A 19,312-nucleotide genomic window follows, 5' to 3' on the forward strand; every position below is an offset into this window, starting at 1 on the left:
TAAAACTAGAGGGCATAGGTTTAAGGTAAGAGGGGAGAGATACAAAAAGGTCCAGAGGGACACACATGGAGGCTGGTGAGGGTCTGGAACAAGCAGCCAGATGTAGTAGTAGAGGCAGGTACAATTTTGTCTTTTAAAAAGCATTTGGACAGTCACATGGGTAAGATGGGTATAGAGGGATATGGGCCAAATGCAGGCAATTGGGACTAGCTTAGGGCTTAAAAATAAGTGAGTGGCATGGACAAGTTGGACCGAAGGGCCTGTTTCCATGCTAGAAACCTCTCTGACTCTATGACACTATGACCGATAAGTTAATAAATACTATAGTACAGGTAAACTGCATGTGCAGCCGTTCCTTAACAAAGTTATTAAATTGTTGTTTATCGAGAGGTTTGTTATGAATTTGTGGATCACTTCAGATCAATCGGTGTTAATTCTGATGTTCATCAAATTACAAAATATTAATTATGATGGATTACGTAGTTGTATTCGTGTTATTCGCATCTCTAAAATAAAGTAAAAAATAAGGGTTCAATTCTTATGACATACTTATTTGAAGAAACATTACATCGTAAATGGTTATGTCTGGCTTATCAGTAATCACTAAACGTTACAAAGGAACAATTCGTTATCGAGATTACTTTACATTTCGCATACGATGTACCCTTTGTATCGGCAATTTCCAGCATTCATTGTATTCAATAAGCTTCATTGACCAACAGACATTCTTATATCTATCGCATGCATCCGGCAAGGGAATACCATAATTTTAAGACAAGTGCAAAAATTGAGATACCGTTATCCTGCAGCGTTTTGAGGAGCAAATAGCTGCATGAAGTACGACCTTACCCTTCCAGAATTCATATCCATGGACATTTTAATCCTGTTTAACGTAAACGTTGTTCTTAGGCAGAACATTATTTCTATGCAAAATCAAATAACATTTTGAGTGATCATTAGAAAATGCATCCATCGGCATCTTACCTGAGTTAGAACTAGATACCAGGTGAACAGATAATTTCGGTGCTTGGAGCGTCCCATGAGACACCAAACAAATGTAAGGCGTTCCTATCTGGATTGGCTGTGACACCTGCAGAATGCTGGTGGCTTCATAGAGACCTGATTCGTTCAAGCGCTTTGTTGTTTTTATCCCGGTTGTAATCCTGCTCCCATTTTTGTACCAGTGAAAGGTAATAGCCGCCGGGTAAAAGTCAACTGTTTCGCACTCAAGATGAAGATAGGTGTTTGAATTTCCGTCAGACATTTTCCACTGTATCGTTGGTTCATGAGGAGAAGCTATATTGGAGTTCAGGGAGAATTTCTCAGTGTTGAATATTTAGAGGATTATAACAATTTATAACCTAATCGCATGCGTATTCTTTAATTATTTTGGAGAAATTTTTATATGATGGAATCTCTGCACTTTTTGAATTACCTAAGAACAGCCATATTTATTCGACTTTTTAAAAATGTCACAACCATGAGAACCAACATAGATGTTCTCATTCAGTGAATCAACTTCAAATGCATTTCGACTTGTTTAAACATTACGGCCTGAAAAGTATCATTGCATAACAATGTCATAAATTAAGTGTTCGTCTGTTTATACTTCTGAGGATTATGTTAGCAATGCTGTTCAAAATATTTGGCGAACTACGCTTCAATTACAACAACTTTGCCGCTCAGAAAAGGGTGCTGATTGTTTGGCAGTGTGACTTTAATTTGCAGGTGAATTTAAGGGAGACAATTTATCTTTTGGAACATTGTAAGCTTAGTGAAAGCCCGAGATGCATTGAGGTACGGCCTTTAACATTATCTACGTTACACTATCGCCAACATTTCGAACTGCTCTGTCACGTTAAAGGCAGTAGCAGTTCTGGCGCAAAAAAGCCAACTTGAATTGACTACACCCTGACCTCTCATGCTGAGATCTAATAGAACAGTAATCCTTATGCGTTGAACCATCATTCCAGTGAGGTCAATTGTTTAATCCTGGAATATTTCTGGAATCACGCAACCGAATTGATTGTGTTGAAGCACGATGGGTAGTTCATGGCAAATAGAAAGATCGGACAAGAACGGCCGTTCACGTCATTTCACTTGGGCGTTCTCACATTTGTAGCTTTACGAAGAATCATCCCAAAATTATCCCCATAATGATTTAGAAAAAGTACCTCGAGTTCCGTGAAATAACACAATGACATACAAGATTATTGTTTTATGAAGGCGTTCACTGGATATTGTGAGTGATTAAATAGCGATTTACGATAAACGAGAGAGGCAGGCCTGGGCAATATAGCTCCTCCCAATTAAGTTTTAGTCAGAAAGTTCCTTCCAACTAATTAAGATTGAACCTTAAAATATTTATGCTCTTTTTATCATGAGGTCACTATCTAAGAAATTTGATACGTTGATAGTAATCGTACTTTTCAAGAGTGGGAGCATCCGAAAATACAGTTTGGAAGTGTTGGCAGATGTGTGTCTTCATTCGATCTCCTAAGCATTAAGTTTTAGGATTGCCAAAATGTATCAAGTATGATAATATTCTGGATAACGTACATGCAAAAGAAATATTTGGGGCTATTCAAATTATATCGGCACAACTGGAGTCGAGCCTTATTACACCATAAAACATGCAGCAGTCTACATAATTTGCCGGCTTTTCAGCGAAGAAAGTAATTTAACTGGATATATTGTTAAATTACATATATGTAATATATTATATTCTATATACATACAAGGCATATATATATATCTATATAATTATATATGTACATGTATATATCCCTTGTCATAATTACATTTCGTGCTTTGAAAATATTAGCTGCCGGTTTTGTATGTAGTGATAATTCAGAAATACGTAATTGAGGTGACAAAGGGCGAATGATCAAAAATTGCTTCAATAAGGCACAAATCATGCCATCGTGCTACTTTATTTTCCATTTCAAAGGTGTGTATATAAACATGTTTGTGAGAGGATTCCAAAAATTCCTTCCGCCGCAATGACACTTACCGTGGACAACAATTGTTGATCCAGTTCCGTTCGTCATTCTCGCTCTTCCTTTTTGGACGCCGCAGCAATAAACCCCGGCGTCTTGGAAACGGACATTAAGGAGCAGGAAGGAGCCTTGCCCTTTTCTCTTAAAAAAATGTTTCCGCCTGTCTGAGCTGGGTTGCATAAATACACTTTCGCCAAGTCTCCACCAGAAAATATTCACTTCGGAATTATCTGACGGAGGAGTGAACGCACAAGCAATGGTAATATTTTCACCGATCTTAACAATCATGTGTCCGGGGCTTTGCGACACCTGGGACTGGGTATCGGAAATAACTTCCAAAGAGAGGGAAAACACATATTATCAATCAATTCAACATTTCAGATCTAAATTGCAGTGTTTCATAGTTGAGTTGCAATACATACAAAGACTGTTTTAAAAATAAAAATATAATGCAGCGGATACCTGTCACGGTCATCATCAGGGTCAGCCTGCTCTGAAGAACAGCGAGAACATTCATATTGGACAAACAATAACGGTCTTCTGCGAATAAAAAAGTATCTGGAGAATTTATTGCTTCAACGCCGCAGTTGACCAGTTGTAAAATAGGAAATGACGACGTGTGATGCTGCACGGCTCGACAAATAAATATCTTGAGGTTTTTCTTGGACGAACATTGACTGTTCAAAACAACAACAAAAAATCTTTCAGAAGGAGGTGATGCCAATTACCGCAATTAAAATAAGAGAAAATAGTGTAAATTGCAGAAATATGACACCTAGCTGCGTCGGTAGATGTTTTGTTTTCCCTTTGCAGGAGCTGCCAGAACGACAACGATTATGCGAGTTGGCTGGCGTTGCAGTAATTACCAGACATTTTGGAGTAATTCAATTTTACTGCGTTTGAGATCTGTTTGCTCCACTTAATTCATTTCGTATTTTGCCCGTAGAATAGAACTTAAGAACGCATTCAGTTAATTCATCTTATCATTGATAGGCAATTTGGATATTGCAGCCTGCTGCGCTATAGAATGAGATCAGTCGGTAATCTGACGGTGGACTTCATTCCACTTTCTTAACTGCACAGCGACCCACAATCCTCACCACCCGGGAGCCCTTGACTTCATTTGAAATCAAAAATCAAATTTAGCATTAAATAATTTCAATGACCAGTCCTTCTCTGCTCTCCAATGTACATAATTCGAAAGAAAAACGATCCTCTGAGAGAAGAAATCGCCCATCACCTCTGTCTTTAATCAACTTTTCAAACCGGTTTTCCTGGTTGAGATTCTTTTAGTAAAGGAAACATTCTGGCAGCAGTCACCCTATGAAGCGACTTTGGAATCTTACGTTATTTCAGTAAGATCAATTGATGATGTTCTAAACTCCAGCCACGTTAAAGCTCGCAATGCTCAATCTTTTATGATAATACATCCCGTTCGTAGTTAGAGAACCCTCGGCCCCTAATGCAACTATATACCTTATCGTTTAGGGTGACCGACACTGCAGGCAGTATCAAGGTCCGGTCTCAATACTGGCCTGTACAGTTGTAGCATAAATGACCTATGTTTCCACATTATATAGTCCCTTGCAATAAATTGTATTCGTTTGCTGTTTAACCAAATCAACGTTTTGTGACCCATTTGCGAGAGCAGCAAAATTCCTATTTCCCACGGCACTCTGCAATAACTCTTCAATGTTATCGTATTCTGATATTGTATTTTTCTCTCCGAAGTGGGCAGCCTCAAATGTTCCGACACAATACTCCATCTTCCAAATACCTGCCTACTTACTCACTGAAACGATCCATATCCTTTTCCAAATTTTGTGAGCCACTTCACAACATGATCTCCTGCCTATTCATCTCTATGTTTAGCAAATTTGGCTCCAGCATGCCAGGCCTCAAAAATCTGTAGGAATTATTTAAATTACTACTTCCAACTTTTGAAATCACGTTTACTCTGCTTGATCAAATTGTGGTTTTCTAAATGTGCTGCAACTACATCCTTCCGAGTGTATTACAGCATTTGTGCCTTGCCCGTTAAAATGCTAACTGAATTTTGGTTTCCGGTTCTGTGGTATCTTTGTGCTTCCATTGCGTCATATTAATCGCAAAAGCTTCGAGCAGTGAAAAGGTGAAAAGAAAAATCATTTTCCAAATACATTTCACTCCAGCTATTTCACTGAACTTTAAAAACGCTGAACCGAGAAAACGCAAAATTGAAATAGGTGTTCAGTGGAAGAGAAAAATCAGTTTCATGGTGGAATTGACTCAACATTCAGTTTTAACCGATAGGCCAAAAAGTTATATTTCATTTTATTTAGGTTTCAACGGAAAACTGGTACATATATAATGGTTGATCTCTGACGCTTGTCATGAAGGGATTGAGTTTCGGAGCCAGGAGGTCATGCTGCAACTGTACAAAACTCTGGTGCGGCCGCATTTGGAGTATTGCGTACAGTTCTGGTCGCCGTATTATAGGAAAGATGTGGAAGTGTTGGAAAGGGTGCAGAGGAGATTGACCAGGATGTTGCCTGGTATGGTGGGAAAATCGTATGAGGAAAGGCTGAGGGGCTTGAGGTTGTTTTCGTTAGAGAGAAGAAGGTTAAGAGGTGACTTAATAGAGGCATACAAGATGATCAGAGGATTAGAGAGGGTGGATAGTGAGAGCCTTTTTCCTCAGATGGTGTTGGCTAGCACGAGGGGACATAGCTTTAAATTGAGGGGTGAGAGATATAGGACAGATGTTAGAGGTAGGTTCTTTACTCAGAGAGTAGTAAGGGCGTGGAATGCCCTGCCTGCAGCAGTGGTGGACTCGTCAACGTTGAGAGCGTTCAAGTGGTTATTGGATAAACATATGGATGATATTGGAATAGTGTAGATTAGAGGGGCTTTAGATTGGTACCACTGGTCGGCGCAACATCGAGGGCCGAAGGGCGTGTACTGCGCTGTAATGTTCTATGTTCTGTGTTCTATGTCTGATTCTTGTGTAATAGAGAATTCCCGCATATCTTGACCGCCACACAGGCAGCAGATGAGGCCAATTATTCGATGATTTTAAGATCTCTTGGGGCTAAAGGGGTCAAGCGAAATGGGGCAAAGCGGGAACATGTTGAATTGGATATCGGCCATGATCATAATGCTTGGCGGGTGAGACTGGAGGAGGAGAATGGCTTACTTCTGCTCCTCTGCTCTATGCTTCCATTTATATCGTAGACGGATGGTTTATTTTCAATGGCTGGCACCAGAGTTCAAAGAAGTATCACAGTTACGAAAAACTGGAAGCAATATTCTGAAGAATACATTGAGAGTTTCTTATCGTTCTCCAAAGACTGAACATAGAACCATAGAATACCTTCAGTGCAGAGGGAGGCCATTCGGCTCATCTGGTCTGCACCGATTCCCCAATAGAATATCCCTCCGAGGCACCAACCCAGTAAGCAAATGCATTTACTCGAATATATCGACCAACCGACACATCGTGGGAGACGATGGAGCAATTCCAAATGGCTAATCAACCCAACGTGCATATTATTGGACTGTGGCAGGAAAGAGGAGCACTGGAGGAAATCTACTGAAACACGGAGAAAGCACCGCACAACACCAGTTGTACCCGGGTCTCTGGCAGCGCTGACCACTGTGCCACCCTGCTGTCACATGGTCGTTAAAAGGTGAATAATGACCATTTTCCATTCAGTGGAAACATGATAGGCCGACGGCGTAGTCAATGAAATGGTATATGAACTATAAGGAAACAATAATCAATTCCAGAAACCGTCGATTCGGAGCCAAATAAAATGGAGGAGCTAAGCATATTTCCGGCCGTTTGACGGGAAATAATACCCATACTAATAATTATGCAACAGAATAATGGCCATAACACGTTACGTAACTATGGCCAGTGAAATGGTTAAACACAAATATATGTTTATATGTATCCTTTACGCAGTTTACCAACAAGCTTTTTCACAAATACAGTCCGTTCAGATAAGAAGGGTGAAAGGCCATTAAGGCAAACATTTTGATGATTTGTGTTTATGTTATCCTTTGAGATCAGAGGGGAAAAAGAAAGATAAAGAAATATTTGCCCGGGGAAAGGCCATCATGACAGACGTTTGGTTGATTTGGGTTCTGCCATTAAGACACAGCTGGGATGTTTATGGAAAGTTGAGGCAATGCACAATTGATGCAATCAAAAAGCTCACGCCGAATGGATAATACAGTTAAGCAAGTGTAAGGTGAATGTGATTCATTTTATCATCTGAGTGATATCACCTCAAGCAATAACTCTGAGTAGTTAGAGTTAACTCCTACACAGTGATTGCATACGCTAATTACTTGCAATCAAATTTGAAACTATCACTGGTTGTGCGTTCCTGAATTCGGGACTCTGGCTAGTTACAGACTGTGACTGTGATTTTCGGAGAACCTCGCTATATAGCTCAATTTAAAAAGCTGTTTAAGAGAACTCCGTGTTTTGGTCTGGTTACGTGTAGGGTAAAATTGCCATCAATTAAAATGCTAACATCAAAGCCCGCAACAGCATGAATCGTATTACGGGAATCCCTCACCTCGTCTTTCCTCTGCCGGGTCTCAGTAAATTTTCATACAATTGAATGTTTTGAATGTTGATACCGAGTAAAATGCAGGGCATGGAATATTGCATTTTACATATTACTCCTGCTGTGCTGCACTCAAATGTGCAACACATACGGTCATGTGTGGATAAATTATCTGGAAGGCATGAATTCATATATTTTTTAAATTTTATAGCTAGTTCTGAATTAGAATACAGCGGCCAACTAGTCTCCTGCAAAACAAAGCTGTGATTCATATTCTGGATAATTGAGTAGCTTTTGTTGTTTGCATGTTTACAAGGAAGTACACGCTGTGAGAGGTATTGCCTTGTTTACTACATCATCCTTAAGTCTGGCCTTGTTCTGCTTTCACGTGGAACGGAATATTACAAATGCAGGATGATATGGAATCAGGTAATGCTCGATAAATGATGAGGAATTAATTTCCTCATACTATTCGAACTTTGTGGCATTGTGAAGAAGTACAAGGTAGGCATCTAAGCCTGAAACGACATCTGGGTCACTGTTATCGTTGGGATGCGTCAGGGCAATACTTCGTAAACATTGCTGTTGGAGCACGACTAGGATTTATTAACAAAGAAAGAAAAAGACAAATAGAGACAAGAAAAGTAGAAGAACAAGAGAAGTTGGAAATCGGAGGGAGCTCAGAGGAGAAGAATTAAACGTGAAGCATATTACCTTTCACTATATTTTTATACATTCGTGCGAATCAGAGTCGATGGCATTCATTGCTTTTCGACATTTTTTTGAACATGGCCGTGAGCATCATTTCACAATATCTGCTATCTTGTAGTTTAGGCATACCGACAGAGCTATTAGGGAGTTGCTTGAATTGGAGCGGAATATGTTGGCTCTGCTTTGGGGATGAGCCAACAGTTCGTTTTCCTCCCACGTGGCAGACGTCACGGGTATGACGCTTTTAAAAGCGACTTCGTGGGTAGCGATGTTGCAAATTGTAGAAAGTGCACACTGCTGCGCAGCAGTGATACGGCAAATGCAATTTTACCATGAAGGGATGATGCTCTAATCAAATAGCATATTTTTCTTTGGTTGGCACCTTCCAGCTTCAGTATTTCTGCAACAACAGTCGTTCAGCTAAATGTGGAGCCATCCATTCCACATGATTTGCAAATGATATACAGTCGATGGGGATTCAAGTGGATATTTAATCACATTAGGATCTCATGTCCCTGATCTTTCTTATCGTTTTATTTGGCAAACGTAATTGAAGCTTGTGGTATGCTATGACGGTAACAGTTGCACCTTAATGGCTGTACTTTGTCACCGAGTGAACAATTCAGCTAACGCAATTGACCTTTCCTCGTAGGTCTGCACAACCTTTATTTCCAGTTAAGAGATTCATACCTCCGTGAATGCCTAAACTGACCCTGACTCCGGCAAACCTTCAGGCTGTACACTCCTGACCTTAACCATTCGTTACATGGATTATTTTGTTCCTCATGTCATTCCTGCTTTTCTTACCAATTGCTTTAAGGTTGCCAGTCTCCTACTCGGCCATTTAATGACCAGGAACAATTTCTCCCAAGGCATTCTGTCCAAATAATCATGATTTTGAATACACATATCATAACCCCTCTCAGCCTATTTTCTCTGCCAGGAAAAAAACGCCTACTTTCCAAACTATGCCGATGCTCAATGTTCTTCAAAAGTGAAAACACTGTGGTGAACAAATTACACTTGATGTCTAATCATGGGAGGATGGTCATTGATGATACAATTGAACCGTTTGCCTACAGCACTCTCTCGCTGAGGAACTTCTGTTGATCGTCCCACAAGTTCAGTATATTGACACCCAATAACGAATGTGGTTGCGGTGACAGAGACTTGGTTGAAAGAGGGACAGGACTGGCTGCTGAATATTCCGGGGTACAAGTGTTTTAGGCGAGACAGAGGAGGGGCCAAAAGAGGTGGGGGAGTAGCAGTATTAGTTGGAGAGCATATTACAGCGGTGCAGAGGGAGGACAATTCAGAGGGGTCGTGTAACGAGTCACACTGGGTGGAGCTTAGAAACAGGAAGAGCGCAGTCACTAGGCTGGGGGTGTACTACAGGCCCCCCAACAGCCCAAGGGAAGTGGAAGAACGGATATGTCAGGAGATACTGGATAGGTGCAGGAAAAATGGGGTTGTTGTAGTGGGAGACTTCAATTTCCCTGGTATAGACTGGAAATCGCTGAGAGCTGGGACTCTGAATGGGGAGGAATTTGTAAAATGCGTACAGGAGGGTTCTTTGGAACAATATGTAGATAGCCCGACTAGAGAGGGGGCTATACTGGACCAGGTACTGGGGAATGAGCCCGGTCAGGTCTTCAAAGTTTCGGTAGGGGAACATGTGGCAAATAGTGTCCAGAATTCTGTTAGCTTTAGGATAGTGATGGAAAAGGATGAGTGGTGTCCCAAGGGTAAGGTGTTGGATTGGGGGAAGGCTAACTTTAGTGGGATTAGGCAGAAATTGGCAGCTCTTGATTGGGAGAGGCTGTTTGAGGGTAAATCCACATCTGGCATGTGGGAGTCTTTTAAGGAACAGTTGTTAGGGCTACAGGACAGGCATGTGCCTGTAAAAAAGAAGGATAGGAAGGGTAGGATTCGAGAACCGTGGATAACCAGGGAAATTGAGGGACTGGTCAAAAAGAAAAAAGAGGCGTATGTTAGGTCCAGGCAGCTAAAAATGGAGGGAGCTCTGGAGGAGTACAAAGAAAGTAGGAAAGAACTCAAACGGGGAATTAGAAGAGCAAAAGGGGTCACGGAATGTTCTTGGCAGACAGGATTAAGGAGAATCCCAAGGCATTTTATTCATACGTTAGGAACAAAAGGGTTGTCAGGGAAAAATCGGACCTCTCAGGGACAAAAGTGGGGAATTATGCTTGGAGCCCAAAGAAGTAGGGGAGATCCTAAATGAATACTTTGCATCTGTATTCACAAAGGAGAGGGATGTGTTGACTGGGAGTGTCTCGGAGGGGAGTGTTGAACCGTTGGAGAAAATCTCCATTACAAAGGAGGAAGTGTTAGGTTTGTTAGATAATATAAAGACTGACAAATCCCCAGGGCCTGATGGAATCTATCCAAGGCTGCTCAGGGAGACGAGAGATGAAATCGCTGGGCCTCTGACGCAAATCTTTGTCTCGTCACTGGACGCAGGTGAGGTCCCAGAGGATTGGAGGATAGCTAATGTGGTCCCGTTATTTAAGAAGGGTAGGAAGGATAATCCGGGTAATTATAGGCCGGTGAGCTTGACGTCCGTGGTGGGGAAGTTGTTGGAGAAGATTCTTAGAGATAGGATGTATGCGCATTTAGAAAGGAATAAACTCATTAACGATAGTCAGCATAGTGTTGTGAGCGAGAGGTCATGCCTCACTAACCTGGTGGAGTTTTTTGAAGAAGTGACCAGAATGGTTGACAAGGGAAGGGCCGTGGATGTTGTCTATATGGACTTTAGTAAAGCGTTTGACAAAGTCCCTCATGGTAGGCTGGTGAAAAAGGTTGGATCTCATGGGATAAAGGGGGAGGTGGCTAGATGTGTGGAGAACTGGCTTGGTCACAGAAGACAGAGGGTGGTAGTGGAAGGGTCTTTTTCCGGCTGGAGGCCTGTGACTAGTGGTGTTCCGCAGGGCTCTGTATTGGGACCTCTGCTGTTTGTGATTTATATAAATGATCTGGAAGGTGTAACTGGGGTGATCAGTAAGTTTGAGGACGACACAAAATTTGCAGGACTTGCAGATAGTGAGGAGCATTGTCAGAAGCTACAGAAGGATATAGATAGGCTGGAAATTTGGCAAAGAAATGGCAGATGGAGTTCAATCCTGATGAATGCGAAGTGATGCATTTTGGTAGAAATAATGTAGGGAGGAGCTATACAATAAATGGCAGAACCATAAAGGGTGTAGATATGCAGAGGGACATGGGTGTGCAAGTCCACAGATCCTTGAAGGTGACATCACAGGTGGAGAAGGTGGTGATGAAGGCATATGGCATGCTTGCCTTTATAGGACGGGGCATAGAGTATAAAAGTTGGGATTTGATGTTGCAAATGTATGGAACGTTGGTTCGGCCGCATTTGGAATACTGCGTCCAGTTCTGGTCGCCACACTACCAGAAGGACGTGGAGGCTTTGCAGAGAGTACAGAGGAGGTTTACCAGGATGTTGCCTGGTATGGAGGGGCTTAGTTATGAGGAGAGATTGGGTAAACTGGGGTTGTTCTCCCTGGAAAAATGGAGGATGAGGGGAGACTTAATAGAGGTGTATAATATTATGAAAGGCATAGATAGGGTGAACGGTGGGAAGCTTTCCCCCAGGTCGCTGATGACGTTCACGAGGGGTTCAAGGTGAAGGCGGGGAGGGGGAGTTTTAACAGAGATATCAGAAGGACATATTTTACACAGAGGGTGGTGGGGGCCTGGAATGCGCTGCCAGGCAAGGTGGTGGAGGCGGACACACTGAGAAGGTTTAAGCCTTATCTAGACAGCCATATGAACGGAGTGGGAATGGAGGGATACAAAAGAATGGTCTAGTTTGGACCAGGGAGCGGCGCGGGCTTGGAGGGCCGAACGGCCTATTCCTGTGCTGTATTGTTCTTTGTTCATTGTTCTTTGTTGTTCTTTGCATGTTTTCACTTTTCATCAATTATGCTTACAGTCAGAGGGGAATAACAGTTTATGCACAATCTGTTTATTTTCTTTCCATTTTATTTGGCTTATTGACGACACACTTTTTGTTTTGATGTCAACATTTTGTTTTGATGTCAACGACTGAGTCACTTATTTGACTGGTGGAAGCCATCCATGCTGGAAATAAAGTTGCAATGAAGTCTGAAACTGGGAGGTTCAAGCATAGATAAGGATTCGTGAGCTGGAAATTGTTGTGTAAATGTCACTTGTCAATACTCTCAACCAGCCTTCCATTGCGTTCTTCGTGAATGGGACTATTCAATTTGATTGTTATTGTTTTCATTGATTCCCCCTCCCTCCCCCGCCCCCTATTTATTGCTGCAGCAAGTACATTAGCAATCTGTAAGATGCTTATATGGAAAGCCGAATTCTTGCATCAGTGAAAAATATGGACCAGAGGAATGTTTATTTAGGAATAAACGTTTTCGGCAAATTTGCCGGAATATTTTGGGGGGCATTAGATTTTACTCCTTTCAGTTTGCAATCATAGTGAGAGAATCAACGTGGCTGAAAAATAGAATTGCTCGATTTTTCTTAATCATTTTATAGGGAATGTGTGTCGGTGGCTCGGTCCATCCCTCGTTGACATTCGGATGGTGGCGGTGAGTTGCCTTCTTGAACCATTGTAGTCCCTGAGGTCTATGTGCATCACAGTGCTGTCAGTGAGGGAATTCCAGGATTTTCACCAGCAACAGTGAAGGAAAGGTGAACGACTTTGAAGTCAGAATGGTGAGTGACTTGGGAGCGGAACCATACTGCTCTTGTTGCGCTTGGTGGTAAAGGTCGATAGTTTGGAATGTGCCGCCGAAGGAGCCGTGTTCACGTCCTGCAGAGCATCTTGAAGATCGTACACACTGCTGCCACTGTTCGTCAGTTGCGAGTGGATTGACCGTTTGTGTAAGGGTTAGCAATCAAGCTGCTTGCTTTCTCCTGGCTCGCGTCAGGTATCTTGAGTTTTATTGAAGTAGTACTCATCCAGGCAAGTGAAGAGTATTCCACTACTGTCTTGTTTAGTGGCTTGTATATGGTGGACAGGTTTGGGGTGTCAGGAGCTAAGTAATTCGCTGCAGGATTCCTAGCCTTTGTTCTGTGCTGGTAGTCACAATACATACACGACAGGTCGAGTTCAGTTTCTCGTCAATGGTAAACGCCAAGATATTGCTGTTGTCGCCCAAATCTAAGGCCGTGGTGCATTCATTTTTCGCTCATCTGGTTGACGATTTTTGCAAACAATTTACAAAGAAACATAGAAGCATAGAAACATAGAAACCCTACAGTGCAGAAGGAGGCCATTCGGCCCATCGAGTCTGCACCGACCACAACAAAGAACAATGAAGATTACAGCTCAGGAACAGGCCCTTCGGCACTCCAAGCCTGCCCCGAGCATATTGCCCGACTGAACTAAAACCTCCTACCCGTCCGCGGTTCATATCCCTCTATTCCTATCCTATTCATGTATATATCCAGACGCTCCTTAAAAGTCATCATCGTACCTGCCTGCACTACATCCCCGGCAGCGGGTTCCAGGCACCCACCACCCACTGTGCAAAAAAATTGCCTCGTGCGTCTCCTTTAGACCTTGCTGCTCACAGCTTAAACTTATGCCCCCAAGTGATTGACTCTTCCACCCTGGAGAAAAGCTTCTGACTACCCACTCTGTCCATGCCCCTCATAATCTTGTAGACTTCTATCAGCTCGCCCCTCAATCTCCTTCGTTCCAATTAAACAAACAAAGTTTCTCCAACCTCTTCTCACAGCTAATGCTCCCCATACCAGGCAAAGAACTGGTAAATCTTTTATGTATCCTCCCCAAAGCCTCCATATACTCCTGGTTGTGTGGTGACCAAAATTGAACACTATATTCCAAGTGCGGCCTCACTAAAGTTCTATAAACTGCAACATAACTTGCCAATTTTTAAACTCAATGCCCCAGCCGATGAAGACAAGAATACCCTATGTGTTCTTGACTACCTTCTTCATCTGCATTGCCATTATCAGTGATCTGTATACCTGTACACCCAGATCCATCTGCGTTTCAATATTCTTAAGGGTTCTGCAATTTACTGTAGATTTCCCATCTGTATTACACCTTCCAAAATGCATTACCTCACATTTGTCCGGATTAAACTCCATCTGCCATCTCTCTGCCCAAATATCCAACCGATGTATATCCTGCTGTATTCTCTGATGGTCCTCAACACTATCCACAAATCCACCAACCTTTCTGTCATCCACAAACTTACTGATCAAACCAGTTACATTTTCCTCCAAATTATTTATGTAAATGAAAACAGCAAAGGTCCCAAAACCGATCCCTGAGGAACGCCACTTGTCACAGCCCTCCATTCAGAAACGCACCTTCCACTGTTATCCTCTGTCTTCTATGACCGACATGATGTGGAGATGCCGGCGTTGGACTGGGGTGGACACAGTAAGAGTTTTAACAACACCAGGTTAAATTCCAACAGGGTCATTTGGTAGCAAATACCATTAGCTTTCGGAGCGCTGCTCCTTCGTCAGATGGAGTGGAACTCTGCTCTCAAACAGGGCACAGAGACACAAAATCAAGTTACAGAATACTGATTAGAATACGAATCCCTACATCCAACCAGATCTTAAAGATACAGACAATGTGGGTGGAGGGAGCATTAAGCACAGGTTAAAGAGATGTGTATTGTCTCCAGACAGGACAGCCCGCAAGTCCAGGAGGCAAGCTGTGGGGGTTACTGATAATGTGACATAAATCCAACATCCCGGTTTAGGCTGTCATCATGTGTGCGGAACTTGGCGATCAGTTTCTGCTCAGCGACTCTGCGCTGTCGTGTGTCGTGATGGCCGCCTTGGAGAACGCTTACCTGAAGATCAGAGGCTGAATGCCCGTGACTGCTGAAGTGCTCCCCCACAGGAAGAGGACAGTCTTGCCTGGGGATTGTGGAGCAGTGTTCATTCATCCGTTGTCGTAGCGTCTGCATGGTTTCCCCAATGTACCATGCCTCGGGGCATCCTTTCCTGCAGCGTATCAGGTAGACAACGTTGGCCGAGTTGCAAGAGTAGGTACCGTGTACCTGGTAGATGGTGTTCTCACGTGAGATGATGGCATCCGTGCCGATGATCCGGCATGTCTTGCAGTGGTTGCTGTGGCAGGGTTGTGTGGTGTCGTGGTCACTGTTCTCCTGAAGGCTGGGTAGTTTGCTGCGGACAATGGTCTGTTTGAATTTGCGCGGTTGTCTGAAGGCAAGAAGTGGGGGTGTGGGGATGGCCTTGGCGAGATGTTCGTCTTCATCAATGACATGTTGAAGGCTCCGGAGTAGATGCTATGGCTTCTCCGCTCCAAATTATTTAAATATAAATGATTATTTATTTATTTATTTTTCACTGTGGCGCGTCGCAACTGTTGATCAATCAACAGTTCCGACGCACCACAGCGAAAAACCGCACCGACCTCCTCAGAAGACAAACACGGGACACGGTGGACTGAGTACCCTTCGTCGTCCAGTACTTCCCCGGAGCCTTCAACATGTCATTGATGAAGACAAACATCTCGCCAAGGCCATCTCCACACGCCCACATCTTGCCTTCAAACAACCGCACAACCTCTAACAGACCATTGTCCGCTGCAAACTACCCAGCCTTCAGGAGAACAGTGACCACGACACCACACAACCCTGCCACAGCAACCTCTGCAAGACGTGCCAGATCATCGACACGGATGCCATCATCTCACGTGAGAACACCATCTACCAGGTACACGGTACCTACTCTTGCAACTCGGCCAACGTTGTCTACCTGATACGCTGCAGGAAAGGATGTCCTGAGGCATGGTACATTGGGGAAACCATGCAGACGCTACGACAACGGATGAATGAACACCATTCGACAATCCCCAGGCAAGACTGTTCTCTTCCTGTGGGGGAGCACTTCAGCAGTCACAGGCATTCAGCCTCTGATCTTCAGGTAAGCATTCTCCAAGGCGTCCTTCACGACACACGACAGCGCAGAGTCGCTGAGCAGAAACTAACAGCCAAGTTCCGCACACATGAGAATGACCGAAACTGGGATGTTGGATTTATGTCACATTATCAGCAACCCCCACAGCTTGCCTCCTGGACTTGCAGGCTGTCCAGTCTGGAGACAATACACATCTCTTTAACCTGTGCTTCATGATCCCTCCACCCACATTGTCTGTATCTTTAAGGACTGGTTGGCTGTAGGGATTCGCATTCTAATCAGTATTCTGTAACTTGATTTTGGGTGTCTGTGCTCTGTTTGAGAGCAGGTTTCCACTCCATCTGATGAAGGAGCAACGCTCCGAAAGCTAATGGTGTTTTCTACCAAATAAACCTGTTGGACTTTAACCTGGTGTTGTTAAAACTCTTTCTATGAACGAGCCAGTTCTGTATCCATCTTGCCAGCTCACCTCTGATCCCGTGCGACTTCACCTTCTGTACCAGTCTGCCATGAGGGGCCTTGTTAACGGCCTTACTGAATCCATGTAGACAACATCTACTGACCTACCCTCATCAATCCTCTTCGTCACTACCTCGAAAAACTCTATCAAGTTAATGGGACACGACCATCCCTTCGCAAAATCATGTTGCTTATTGCTAACACGTCTACTTAGTTCCAAGTGTGAGTAAATCCTGTCCCAAAGAATCTTCTCCCATAATTCCCCTACCACTGACGTAAGGCTCACCAGCCTGTAATTACCTGGATTATCATCACTACCCTTCTTAAACAAAAGAATAACATTGGATATTAGAACATAGAACATAGAACATAGAACATTACAGCGCAGAACAGGCCCTTCGGCCCACGATGTTGCACCGACCAGTTAAAAAAAAAACTGTGACCCTCCAACCTAAACCAATTTCTTTTCGTCCATGAACCTATCTACGGATCTCTTAAACGCCCCCAAACTAGGCGCATTTACTACTGATGCTGGCAGGGCATTCCAATCCCTCACCACCCTCTGGGTAAAGAACCTACCCCTGACATCGGTTCTATAACTACCCCCCCTCAATTTAAAGCCATGCCCCCTCGTGCTGGATTTCTCCATCAGAGGAAAAAGGCTATCACTATCCACCCTATCTAAACCTCTAATCATCTTATATGTTTCAATAAGATCCCCTCTTAGCCGCCGCCTTTCCAGCGAAAACAATCCCAAATCCCTCAGCCTCTCCTCATAGGATCTCCCCTCCATACCAGGCAACATCCTGGTAAACCTCCTCTGCACCCTCTCCAAAGCCTCCACATCCTTCCTGTAATGTGGGGACCAGAACTGCACACAGTACTCCAAGTGCGGCCGCACCAGAGTTGTGTACAGTTGCAACATAACGCTACGACTCCTAAATTCAATCCCCCTACCAATAAACGCCAAGACACCATATGCCTTCTTAACAACCTTATCTACTTGATTCCCAACTTTCAGGGATCTATGCACACATACACCTAGATCCCTCTGCTCCTCCACACTATTCAAAGTCCTCCCGTTAGCCCTATACTCAACACATCTGTTATTCCTACCAAAGTGAATTACCTCACACTTCTCCGCATTAAACTCCATCCGCCACCTCTCGGCCCAACTTTGCAACCTGTCTAAGTCTTCCTGCAAACTACGACACCCTTCCTCACTGTCTACCACACCACCGACTTTGGTGTCATCAGCAAATTTGCTAATCCACCCAACTATACCCTCATCCAGATCATTAATAAATATTACAAACAGCAGTGGCCCCAAAACAGATCCCTGAGGTACACCACTTGTAACCGCACTCCATGATGAATATTTACTATCAACCACCACCCTCTGTTTCCTATCCGCTAGCCAATTCCTGATCCAATTTCCTAGATCACCCCCAATCCCATACATCTGCATTTTCTGCAGAAGCCTACCATGGTGAACCTTATCAAACGCCTTACTAAAATCCATATATACCACGTCCACTGCCTTGCCCCCATCCACCTCCTTGGTCACTCTCTCAAAAAACTCAATAAGGTTAGTAAGGCACGACCTACCTGCCACAAAACCATGCTGACTATCACCTATCAATTCATTACTCTCCAAATAACTATAAATCCTATCCCTTATAATTTTTTCCAACATCTTGCCGACAACAGAAGTGAGACTCACCGGTCTATAATTCCCGGGGAAGTCTCTGTTCCCCTTCTTAAACAATGGGACAACATTCGCTAACCTCCAATCTTCTGGTACTATACCAGAGGCCAACGACGACCTGAAGATCAGAGCCAGAGGCTCTGCAATCACTTCTCTTGCCTCCCAGAGAATCCTTGGATAAATCCCATCCGGACCAGGGGATTTATCTATTTTCAGACCCTCCAGAATATCCTGCACATCCTCCTTATCAACTGTAATACTGTCTATTCTACTCCCTTGCAACCCAGTGTCCTCCTCAGCTATATTCATGTCCCCTTGCGTGAACACCGAAGAGAAATATTGGTTCAATGCTTCACCAATCTCCTCCGGTTCCACACATAACTTCCCTCTGCCATCTATAACTGGCCCTAAACTTGCCCTAACCAACCTTCTGTTCTTGACATACCTATAGAACGCCTTAGGATTCTCTTTAACCCTATCCGCCAAAGTCTTCTCATGTCCCCTTTTAGCCCTTCTAAGCTCGCTCTTCAACTCCCTCTTAGCCAATCTAAAGCTTTCTAGTGCACTACCCGAGTGCTCACGTCTCATCCGAACATAAGCCTCCTTTTTCTTTTTAACCAACAAAGAAACTTTTTTGGTGCACCACGGTTCCCTAGCCCTACCAATTCCTCCTTGCCTGACAGGGACATACCTATCACAGACTCGCAGTAGCTGCTCCTTGAAAAAACTCCACATGTCGGACGTTCCCAGTCCCTGTAATCTCCTAGTCCAACCTATGTTTCCTAATTCTCTCCTAATAGCCTCATAATTACCCTTCCCCCAGCTAAAACCACTGGCCCGAGGTTCATGCCTATCCCTTTCCATTACTAAGGTGAACGTAACCGAATTGTGGTCACTATCACCAAAATGCACACCAACTT

At 43.5% G+C, this 19,312-nt stretch overlaps 1 protein-coding gene across 1 annotated transcript in view; it reads right to left on the reverse strand.

The window, feature by feature from the left end:
- Window positions 1-3,670, reverse strand: part of LOC144492309 (immunoglobulin lambda-1 light chain-like) — a 35,722-nt gene extending 32,052 nt beyond the window's left edge. Inside the window, exons 1-3 of the mRNA XM_078210300.1 lie at window positions 3,462-3,670; window positions 3,014-3,331; window positions 985-1,296 (exon numbers count right to left, since the gene is read on the reverse strand). Of these exons, the coding sequence (XP_078066426.1) occupies window positions 985-1,296; window positions 3,014-3,331; window positions 3,462-3,516 (685 nt within the window). The 5' untranslated portion in view covers window positions 3,517-3,670. The remainder of the gene's footprint in view (window positions 1-984; window positions 1,297-3,013; window positions 3,332-3,461) is intronic.
- Between the last annotated feature and the right edge of the window lie 15,642 nt (window positions 3,671-19,312).

This window comes from Mustelus asterias, chromosome 4 (assembly GCF_964213995.1).
Source record: "Mustelus asterias chromosome 4, sMusAst1.hap1.1, whole genome shotgun sequence".
Taxonomy (NCBI): domain Eukaryota; kingdom Metazoa; phylum Chordata; class Chondrichthyes; order Carcharhiniformes; family Triakidae; genus Mustelus; species Mustelus asterias.